Here is a 10,136-nt window from a genome sequence, read left to right as displayed (position 1 = left end):
TTACTTTTTAATTAAAACTTACATTCAATATTATTTTGTAGAAGTTTCAGGGGAACAGCATATACTTTACATAGTTATTATAATACTAGTGGCCTGGTGCACAAAATTCATGCACATTAAAAGGGCATTAGAGAAAATATTTTAATATTGCTATTTGCCCTTCCTCTATAACAGAAGTGTCAAAGATGAAAGAAAATAAGTAAAATGTATATGAAAATCTTCCTCCTCTCAGAGTCTGGGGTGTGCCTCAAAATCCAGAGTCATGTCTCTGCCCACACACATGGAAATCATGCAAAACCCAGACTCGGCTGACCCTATCCCCATTGGGCGAGATCCAGATCTGTCTGGCCCCACCCCAGTCAAGCCCCGCCAGGCAGGGGTCACACCCTCAGGTCAAGGTGGGGGCTTAGTCTGAGATCCCCTGGCCTGGTGCTGGGGCTGGGGGTGCAGCCTCAGGTTCCCCACTCCAGCCAGGCACCATGCAGCCTCAGGTCCCTTCTCATCACTCGTTATGGCTCATTACCAGAACCCTGCCTCTGCTGTGAGTGCAGCCATCTTGTGAAGGCGTGATGGAGTAGCATCAATTTGCAAATTACCTCTTTATTAATAGGATTATTAACTATATTCCCTATGCTGTACTCTACATCCCTGCAATTATATTGTAACTACCAATTTGTACTCACTTTTTTCACCCAGCCCTCCAACCCACTTCCCCTCTACCATTGGTTTGTTCTCAGTATCAATGAATCTGTTTCAATTTTGTTTGTTTTTATATTCTATCCTTTAGATTCCATATATAAGTGAAATCATTAGGTATTTGCCTTTCTCTGACTGACTTCACTTAGCATAATACCCTCCCATCCATGCTGTTGCAACGGTAAGATTTTATCCTTTTTTCATGGCTAACTGGGTCATGCTCTGATGTGATCTGAAGCCTGTCACCAGGCATGTTAGTTCTGGAGTCTCATGGGAGGGACTCCAGTATATGTCAGACACTGCCTGTGACCCATCCTGGGCTACCCATTTGGAGCTACAAAGTGATCCACAGTTTGCTGCTGGGGCTGGGTACATATGGGAAAGGCCAATCTATAGATCAAGCACAGCTTCTACCATAACTGAGTCTAAAGGCAGATCAGCAAAAAGTCCAAAGCCCTAAAGGCAGATCAGCAAAAAGTCCAAAGCCCTCTGAGATTTGCCTCCACCTGCAGCTGTTCCACCACCCCTTGAATCTACCTGGACTCCCTTGAGAGCTTTCTAAGAAAGTCTGCACAGTGGGCTTAAGCTGGCTTCAACCAGCAGTCTCCTCTGCATGGTAGTGCTGGAACCTGCAGGCAACAAACAGTACCTGAGTTGAGGGGGTGAGGATAAGAAAAAAGACAGACAAGAAAAGATGGGGTTGGGAGGACTGAGACCGGAGTCTGCAGTCCTGAGTTTATTCCAAACAGCATATTTAAGCACACACAGCAATCTAGGCAAAAGCAGTAAGCTCCTTGTTTACGAAAATATTTTTGTGCAACTAAGTCTACTGACTATTTTTTAACCAAGTCAAGTAGATGTCAAGGCTAGCAATGCCACAGTCCTTGTGCTGCAAGTCAAAACAATTCCTGATAACTGCAAACAGCAGTAGTTTTCCACTACCTGCTGTGCAGTGAGTGAGGAAAAGAGAGCTATGTCTCAACAAGCGAGACCCCTGCTTTCAGGGCAGCTCCCCACATGGTAGAGTTTGCAGTAAGGAACCACAAAGAGTTGGGAGGATGTGGCTAGCGGGTTTCTTATGTGGGGGGTGACACTGATCAGGCACATACTCAGTGTCTCCACATGCCCATCTCCAATATGCCGAGTCTGTCTAAACATTCTTAAGAACTCTCCCAGGAAGTGTGCATTGCAGGCCCAATCTGGCTGCAGCCAGTAGACTCTTTCGCAGGGTGTAAACTCAGCAGGGTTCGGCCACCTTGGGTGGGGAGAGTGGAGGTATTGGATCTCCTATGTGGGGTGATCTAGTCAGGTCCACAAGTGTGTGTGTGTACGTGGGGGGAGGGGGGGGTGGTGGCTCTCACCTGAGTAACACAATTTAGTCTCTCGCTGTGCCTATCTCTGACACCTCCTAAGACTGCCCAGTCCTCCTCAAGAGCTCTTGGAGAAAGTCTGCATCATGGGCTCATCCCAGCCATAGCCCACCGACTCCTCCACAGAGCTCAAGCTCAGCAGGGCGGAGCTACGGGAAGTCAGGAAGATGGGGTTAGTGCATTCCCCAGACTGGTGTCCTATGGAGGGGAGTACTTGACCCAGAAAAGATGTTGTAAAGATGGTGTCTATGGGCAGTGGAGGTGAGACTCAGCACAAGGACCAAGTGGCTATCTCTCTAACCCTCTCCTTGGGAACATACAACCCAGTCCTGCTCTGTGTGACTCCAGTCCTCTCAGAGCTGCTTTTCTCCGCCAGAGCCCTGAGCGAATAGCTGAGAATGAGATTATGTGTTTGGCATGGGAAGGTAGCTAGGGGTGACCAAGCCTGCAGGGAAGGGCAGTTGAAGGTGACAAGGCCAACAGGGGAGGGAAGTTGGGGGAGACCAGGTCAGTAGGGAAGGGCAGTTGGAGGTGACCAGGCCTGCAGGGGAGGGCAGTTAGGTGCAATTGAGTCGGCAGGGGAGCAATTAAGCATTGATCAGGCTGGCAGGGGAGTGGTTAGGGAGTGAGCAGGCTAGCAGGCAGAAGCGGTTAGGAACATTCAGGCAGGCAGGCATGTAAGCAATTGGGAGCCAGTAGTCCTGGATTGTGAGAGGGACATCCATCGAGGGGTCCCAGATTGGAGAGGGTGTAGGCTGGGGTGAGGGACACCCCCCCCCTCCTTGTGCATGAATTTTGTGCACTGGGCCTCTAGTTTTTATATAATGATTTTGCATCCTGCTACTTTACTGAGCTCATTTAATAATTGTAACAGTTTTTTAGTATAGTCTTTAAGGTTTTTTATATATAAGCTTATGTCATCTCTCATTAGTCAGACCCATCTCATTTCTTCTACTTCTGCTTTACATTCAACTCATTCATTTATAAATGTTTATTGAGCATTTACAATGCTCATAATTCATTTATCTCCATCAGCAAAGGCAAGTCTTATGATTACATAGAGGCATAACACTGAGTTCTCACTTCTAAAGACAAGCAGCCCAGGGAAAATTAATGCTGATCAAGGAGGGAAACAAACACACATCAACAACAGAAGAGCTACCACACCAGGTATCTAGAAAAACCTGCTCAGACCTGCATGTTTGAATATGAAATAATAACCAAGAACCATCAGACAGAGAATTACACTAGCAAGAATGGGAAAGAAATAGATTAAACACGCATTAAAAGGGACACTTGAGGGGTCATAATTTACTAAAAAAGAGGTACCCCAGCAAGATGGATACAAAGAAATGTCGGTGGAAACCCAGAAATCAAGTGAAATCAGATAACCCCTCTGCAGGAAAGGCAGAATCAGTCAAAGTTAGAGCAGCAAGTGAGTGGGTTCCTAACCTTCAAGAATAATTCATTGGATTTCAAGCCATAAAGATGAATGCAAAGCTGCAAGATCGTGGAGGTATCTTGAAGGTTACAAGGAAAAGAACACCAGTTAGAAACACTAGTCAAAGAAATGAAAATTGTACAGTGAAATCACTATTCAATGCAAAGCAAAATAAAATATGAAACAATTCTGAGAGTAGTAACAGAAAAAGAGTGGTCGTTTGTTTATCTTGGTATTTCCCTCCTCCTGTGACACAGAGGTCCTCGGTTGGGCGCCGAGGCAGTCCGTCTCCCACGAGCTCACTCATGGGTCAGGGACTCGAGGTGGTTACTTCCGGTGAGTGGCCGCACAGCCACAGAAGCGGGACCTGAGGAGAAAAGGTTCAGGTCCAGCTTCCCCAGGATCAAACTCACAGGCGCTTCCTGAGCTTCGCCGCGTCCATCCGCCGCGCTCCCACCCCACTGAGCCTGCGCCAGCCCGAACGCGCACGCGCCAACTCCGGCCCAATCAGAATCGCAAACCCAAATTCCAGGTGGAAGGACTAAACGCGGGGCGGGGCGGGGCGGGGCGGGGCGGGGCGGGGCGGGATCTTCAGGCCGAAACGCGGACGTGATTGGCCGGTGGAGGGGGACACGGGTTCTCATTTAGGCGAAGCCTCGCCCGCCGGCCGAGTGGAGTAAACTGTTCTCCTAATTTGGGAAGCGGCCAGCGCGGGCCTGGGCGGGGCGGCGCCGAGCGCGCCTGCGCAGAGCGCCCGCCGCCCGCCGGGGCGTGTTCTCTGTTTGGGGATTGCCTTAGCTCGGTTGGGGTGCATCCCTCGCCCGCAAAACGCGCCCTGCGGGAGCCTGCAAGTTTCCACGAACAGCCCGTTAGTTAGGGGCTGCCCTCTGAGGTGAGTGTGTGCGGCGTTGCATTTGGCCTTGCCCGTCTCCGCGCGGGTGGAGGGGGTGCTGGACCCTTTCCACTTCCCCGCCCCGCCCATCCTCGAGCTGGCGCCGGGTCCTCGCCCGGTGGACGCCCACTTTCCAGGGCCAGGGGGGGGAGCCGAGGGTGCCCAGCAGAGTTCTCTCCTTTCTGGTTCGGCACCCTCCTGCCTTCACCCACGTGCTGTGTTGTTGTCGTTCGGTGCAGACCATGTCCAAGTCTCTGAAGAAGTTGGTGGAGGAGAGCCGGGAGAAGAACCAGCCGGAAGTGGACATGAGTGACCGCGGCATCTCCAACATGCTGGACGTCCACGGCCTGTGTGAGTGCCGGGCCGGCCGGCCCTGGGAGGGGCTGGAAGGGCTGCAAGTTTCCCAAGTCACTGCCGGCCACGGTGTGCGAGGTTGGAATGGCTTATGGTCCACCCTCTGCTTGTAAACATCACTTGTCAAGACCTTAGCTCAGAAAGTTTGCAATCAGAATGATGGAAACTTGATCGCTGAAAAACGCGCGTGGGGACCAGGGCAGGAGTCACACAGAGACAGGGCTGCTGCTGTTCCCCAGCAGTTGTCTCTGCGGATGTGTGGCATCTGGGGGTGGGCTGTCCACACGGTTTACTGAGTAGCCACTTTATTTTTTAATTGAAAATCATTTTTTTTTTTTTAAACTCTTCTTCTTTTCTCCTAATATAGTCTTTGGCCCTTGAACAAATGCCGCACAAATGTTACATGATTAAGTGTTCTTGTGCCTGGAGTGTGTTAAACATTTCTTGGCTCATTACCATTTTGTGGGTTTGCTCTCTTTAGTTTAGACTTTTTTGTCATTTCCAGCTTGTGCTATTGTGATGTCTTCCTAACTTTACCACTTGCCTCCAGGTTTACGGACCCTGTGGTCTAGTCTCTATTGGTCGCAGTGCTATTTTTTCCTGTAACACAGGTCTCTTGTGTTATTTTGTCCTTTAAATCAGGGAATCAAGGAATGCAAACTCAAAGGTGGTGGTGGTGGGGTAATCATGACCTCTTTAATAGTATCCCACCTACTGCTCAGATCCAAACAGTTGTTACCACCTGCAGAAGTTTCGTCAGTGTTGCCAGAATGTTTTTGTTTGTTTGTTTTGTCTTTTAAGAAACCAAGTATCCAGCCGAAACCGGTTTGGCTCAGTGGATAGAGCGTTGGTCTGTGGACTGAAAGGTCTCAGGTTCGATTCCGGTCAAGGGCATGTGCATTGGTTGCGGGCACATCCCCGGTAGGGGGTGTGCAAGAGGCAGCTGGTTGATGTTTCTCTCCCTTCGACGTTTCTAGCTCTCTATCCCTCTCCCTTCCTCTCTGTAAAAAATCAATAAAATATATTTAAAAAAAAAGCAAGTATCCAGGTGATATTTACCAAATTTCAGAAGTTAGTGATTAATTTCAGTATTTGAAAAATACTTTACAAAGGTGAAATAATATACTCTTCAGGCTGAATGTAGCCTCAGTTTTGACCTTCTCTCTTAAACACCTCTGGTTGCTCATTACCAGCAGTAATGCTCCAGTTTCCTTGGCATGACATGCAGGGCCTTCCTGTATCTGACCACAGCCTACCTTAGGTCCGTCCCCTCCATGCGTTTGGTGAACCAGCCATTCTTCCTCACTGCCCTTCCTGAGCCAGGGCACACACTTTCAGGTTTGTATCCCTTTACAAGTATTGTTTCCTCCCTCTTCACTCTTCTTTACCCAAAATGTTTATCAAGAGTCAGCACAGACGTCCCAGCCTAGGGAAAGCCTCTGTCTGTACCAAGCTGACATACCGTGTTTCCCCGAAAATAGAACATCCTCCGAAAATAAGACCTACTTACAGGTTTCCTTCTGAGTGAAATATAAGGCATCCTCCCCAAAATATGCCCCCCCCCCCCCCCCAGGCTCTGTCTCAGAATGCTTTGCTAAACATGAGAGATTTGGTCCACTGATTCTGAAAGAAATGGAGTCACAAGAAATTCACCAGGAAATTCAGGAATTGGATTGTTATGATGATGTTCCAGAAGATGATGACATGCTTGTCATTGAATAAAGGAGTAAATTCTTGATACGGTAGGATTCACAGTTTGTCTGGTTTGTGTTGACAACTACTGTACTATCGTACCATATATACAGGTAATAAATTTCCTTCTTCATGGAAAAATAAGACATCCCCTGAAAATAAGACCTAGCGCATCTTTGGGAGCAAAAATTAATATAAGACACTGTTTTATTTTCGGGGAAACAGGGTAGTTAGTTAACCCTCTCTTCTATGGAGTTAGACATACCTGGTTTCATGACCCTTGTTACACAGGATTGTAACATGCTGTTTCTCTTCCCCACTGGGAGCCTGGAGGGGCTTAGCGCTGTGCAAAATTCATATTTGCCTTCTTTCTAATATTGCCTGGAACACAGTAGATACTCATAACGGTTGATGGATGAAAGAAAGAAGGCTGGATTAGGCCCGTGAGTTCATGAGATCCACACTAGTTTTTGTCAGTGGAGAATAAGGGGGGTGGTCCAGGAGACCCCAGAATATAATGGATTGCTTCTTAGGCCTGGAGAGAGCAGAGTCAGATTTACTGTGACTCTGTGGTTTGTGCCTGGGACAGACATGGGGCATGGTGCCATTGATACATCTCTGAAAAGTTGATGAAATTTGTAAATTCTTAGGAAGATACCTGCCATTAGGCTTAGCTTTTGTACTAATTAGCATCTCAGCCTCCTGCTATGTGTTGGCCTCTCTCAGTGGTGATGGCTTCCCAGGGGCAGCAACGGAGCAGATGTCTCTGGTGCTGAATTGGCACTTGTAGGCCTGGATGTGTCCCCGAGCTGGTCCTGCTGATCACCGGGGACACCGCCGCAGTGGAGGGAGGAGGTGGGGAGCGGCATGCATCTTCTCATGGGCTTGAAGAAAGAGGTTGCTTTCAGCAAAAAACAAAAAACATATTGCTCAGCTTTCAAGAGGATTTTTTTTTTCCTGTAATATTTATAAGTAAGGAGAGTGGTGTAGCTATATTGGTTCAGTTGTGTTATCTCTCTTGAGGCCTTGACTTTTACCGAAGAGAAAAGAGCCACTTGCTTCCTGAAAAAGGTGTTTCCGTCATCCTATGAGGAGGTGGAAAGTAAGATCATTCTTAATTTTTCCAGGAGAGCATACTAAAGGAAGAATGTACTTCCTGGCGAGTTCAGTGGAAGTGAGTTTGGCCGCTGGAGTGTGTGTAGACCCAAGGAGTGGCTGCTTTCTGCGATAGCTCCCTGACTTCTGGCTCTCGGAGGGTTCTGAATGCCTTCCAAAGCCAACTCCTCCTGGGATCCCTTTGTCTGCACATCTTATTAAAATATTTGATGAGATTATGTTAATTGCAGCATGAGAAGTCATAGCCTTTTACTTGTAACATTTTTTAGCTTCTTATCATGTAGTTTTATGAATAGTTTTATTGGTTTAGTGCTAAGATAAGCCTCTTATCTTTGGAGAAACTGAAAAAAGTGTAAGGACATTAAAGGGAAACTATGAGACACAATAACCATTCTCTTTCACTGAACTCCCCAGGAAGTATGTTCATTCTTATCTCCACAGATAAGAATGGATATTTGTACTTATTCTCTTTTGAGCTGTCCATCTGTCTGCCTGCCTGGGAGAGTTGTGTCTTAGAAGGGCAGGACTTCCTCTGAGACAGTACCTGGCTTTAAAAAATGTTTTCAGGAGCTTAGAGACCAAAAACTTTCTGGTGGAGAAAACTTCCTGGGCCAGCAGACAGGTTCTAGAGTTTCCTGTCTGAAGCTGGACACTCAGAAGTGGGGCCTTGGAGTGGAACAGAGTGGCTTCAGATTCTCCATCTTCTATTTATTACTGTAGAGAAGCTGCTTAACCTTTCTGTGCCTCAGTTTCCTCATTGTCAAATGGAGATGTAAGTAGCCATTTGGTTGGATTAGTTTAATGTAGTGGTTGGCAAACTCATTAGTCAACAGAGCCAAATATCAACAGTACAACTATTGAAATCTCTTTTGAGAGCCAACTTATTTAAACTTAAACTTCTTCTTACGCCACTTCTTCAAAATAGACTGGCCGAGCCCATGATATTTTGTGGAAGAGCCAATCTCAACTGGCCAAAGAGCCGCATGTGGCTCGAGAGCCGCAATTTGCCAACCCTGGGTTAAGTGTTAAGTACACTGATGTATGTCACTATGCCTGTACATGAAATGTTAACTATTAACCTGTTAACCGAGCGGGACCTATAAATACGTCAAACGTAAACAATATTGGGAACGGGTAGGACGTATGAATACGTCCTTGAAATATATGATGCGCCCCGAGAGGGATGGTGTATATATATATTTTTTAAAATATTTTATTGATTTTTTACAGAGAGGAAGGAAAGGGGAGGGATAGAGAGTTAGAAATATCAATGAGATGAGAGAGAAACACTGATCAGCTGCCTCTTGCACACCCCCCACTGGGGATGTGCCGGCAACCAAGGTATATGCCCTTGACTGGAATCGAACTGGGAACTTTAGGTCCGAAGGCCGACGCTCTATCCACTGAGCCAAACCGGTTTCGGCTATTTTTTGTAATCTTTATCATTGTTTGTAAAATTTATAATTTTTTAATTCGACGTGTCCATTTTTTTCTGTCGGTATTCTTTTCAATTTTTTTGTAATTTTGTATTTTCTTTTGTGCTTTATATATATATAAATAAATGAAAATATATATATATTTCATTTATTTTCATTAAGTATAAATAAAAAAAATAATATGAAATTACATCCTCCGGGCGTGACGTACTGACATGTCCTAGTGAAAGAGTACGCGCCTGTTACAGGTTGCGTCATTAAAAAGGGAACTCCCCGGTTAACAGGTTAATGGGAAGTTCCAGATGGAACTTGGTAAGCCTCAGCTATCACCAGTTCCACCATATTGGCCTGAACCAAGAAGAGCATGGTTAATTAGACAGTGAGGGATTTGCGCCTTGTGGGGATTTTTGTTTAAATCTTTTTTTAAAATTGATTTCAGAGAGGAAGGGAGAGGGAGAGAAAGAAACATCAATGATGAGAGAGAATCATCTATTGATCGCTGCCTCCTACGCGACCCCCCTACACAACCCAAACATGTGCCCTTGACTGGAATTGAACCTGGGACCCTTCAATCCACAGGCTAACTACTCTCTCCACTGAGCCAAACCAACTAGGGCCTGTGTGGATATTTTTTACATGGCTTATTAGGATCTGGAGGGTATGGTACTTTTGCCTAGAGTTGTTATAAATTTAGTTGTTATAATAATTGCTGTTATTTTTTTAATTACCCCTCATTTTTTCTTTTTCTTCGTAGTTTTCCTATGTGATGTAATCTGCACACATGTTCTCTTTAAAGCTTCCAAGTGTAACGGCACCGATTTTGTTCTTTTTATTGAAGAACTTTCACTGCAGAAACTCTCCCACACAGCAGCTGTCTTCACTGGATGCTTTTGAAGGGTCCTGTAATCCGCTTCCGGGAGCGAGAATCCCATCAGGATTCTGCAATACTTGCCCCATTTCTTTTGCTTAAGTCTTTTGTGTCGTTTTAATCTCTTTAAGTTTATTACCTTCTGGGTGTTCAGGCCTTTATCAGTTTTTATTTTCAGGTTAGTCTGAAATATCTTTCAGATCTATCTTAAAAAAAATAACCTGCCTCAGAGGTCTTTCTAAAGGAGTCTATAAAATAATCCACAAAAGTA

At 46.0% G+C, this 10,136-nt stretch overlaps 1 protein-coding gene across 7 annotated transcripts in view; it reads left to right on the top strand.

Annotated features, from left to right (window-relative positions):
• Positions 1 to 4,240: 4,240 nt before the first annotated feature.
• Positions 4,241 to 10,136, top strand: part of RSU1 (Ras suppressor protein 1) — a 180,269-nt gene continuing 174,373 nt past the window's right edge. For 2 of the 7 annotated variants that reach the window (XM_045587810.1, XM_045587814.1), the window contains exons 1-2: positions 4,248 to 4,399; positions 4,639 to 4,750. In XM_045587810.1, the coding sequence (XP_045443766.1) occupies positions 4,642 to 4,750 (109 nt within the window). In that variant the 5' untranslated portion in view covers positions 4,248 to 4,399; positions 4,639 to 4,641. Of the gene's footprint in view, positions 4,400 to 4,638; positions 4,751 to 10,136 lie in introns of all 7 variants that reach the window. The other 5 variants (XM_045587806.1, XM_045587807.1, XM_036459116.2 and 2 more) reach the window with 5 other exon arrangements.

Source organism: Pipistrellus kuhlii, unplaced genomic scaffold (assembly GCF_014108245.1).
Source record: "Pipistrellus kuhlii isolate mPipKuh1 unplaced genomic scaffold, mPipKuh1.p scaffold_m20_p_1, whole genome shotgun sequence".
Classification (NCBI taxonomy): domain Eukaryota; kingdom Metazoa; phylum Chordata; class Mammalia; order Chiroptera; family Vespertilionidae; genus Pipistrellus; species Pipistrellus kuhlii.
Note: the sequence above shows the minus strand (reverse complement) of the source record. Positions and strands in the feature narration are given on the sequence as shown.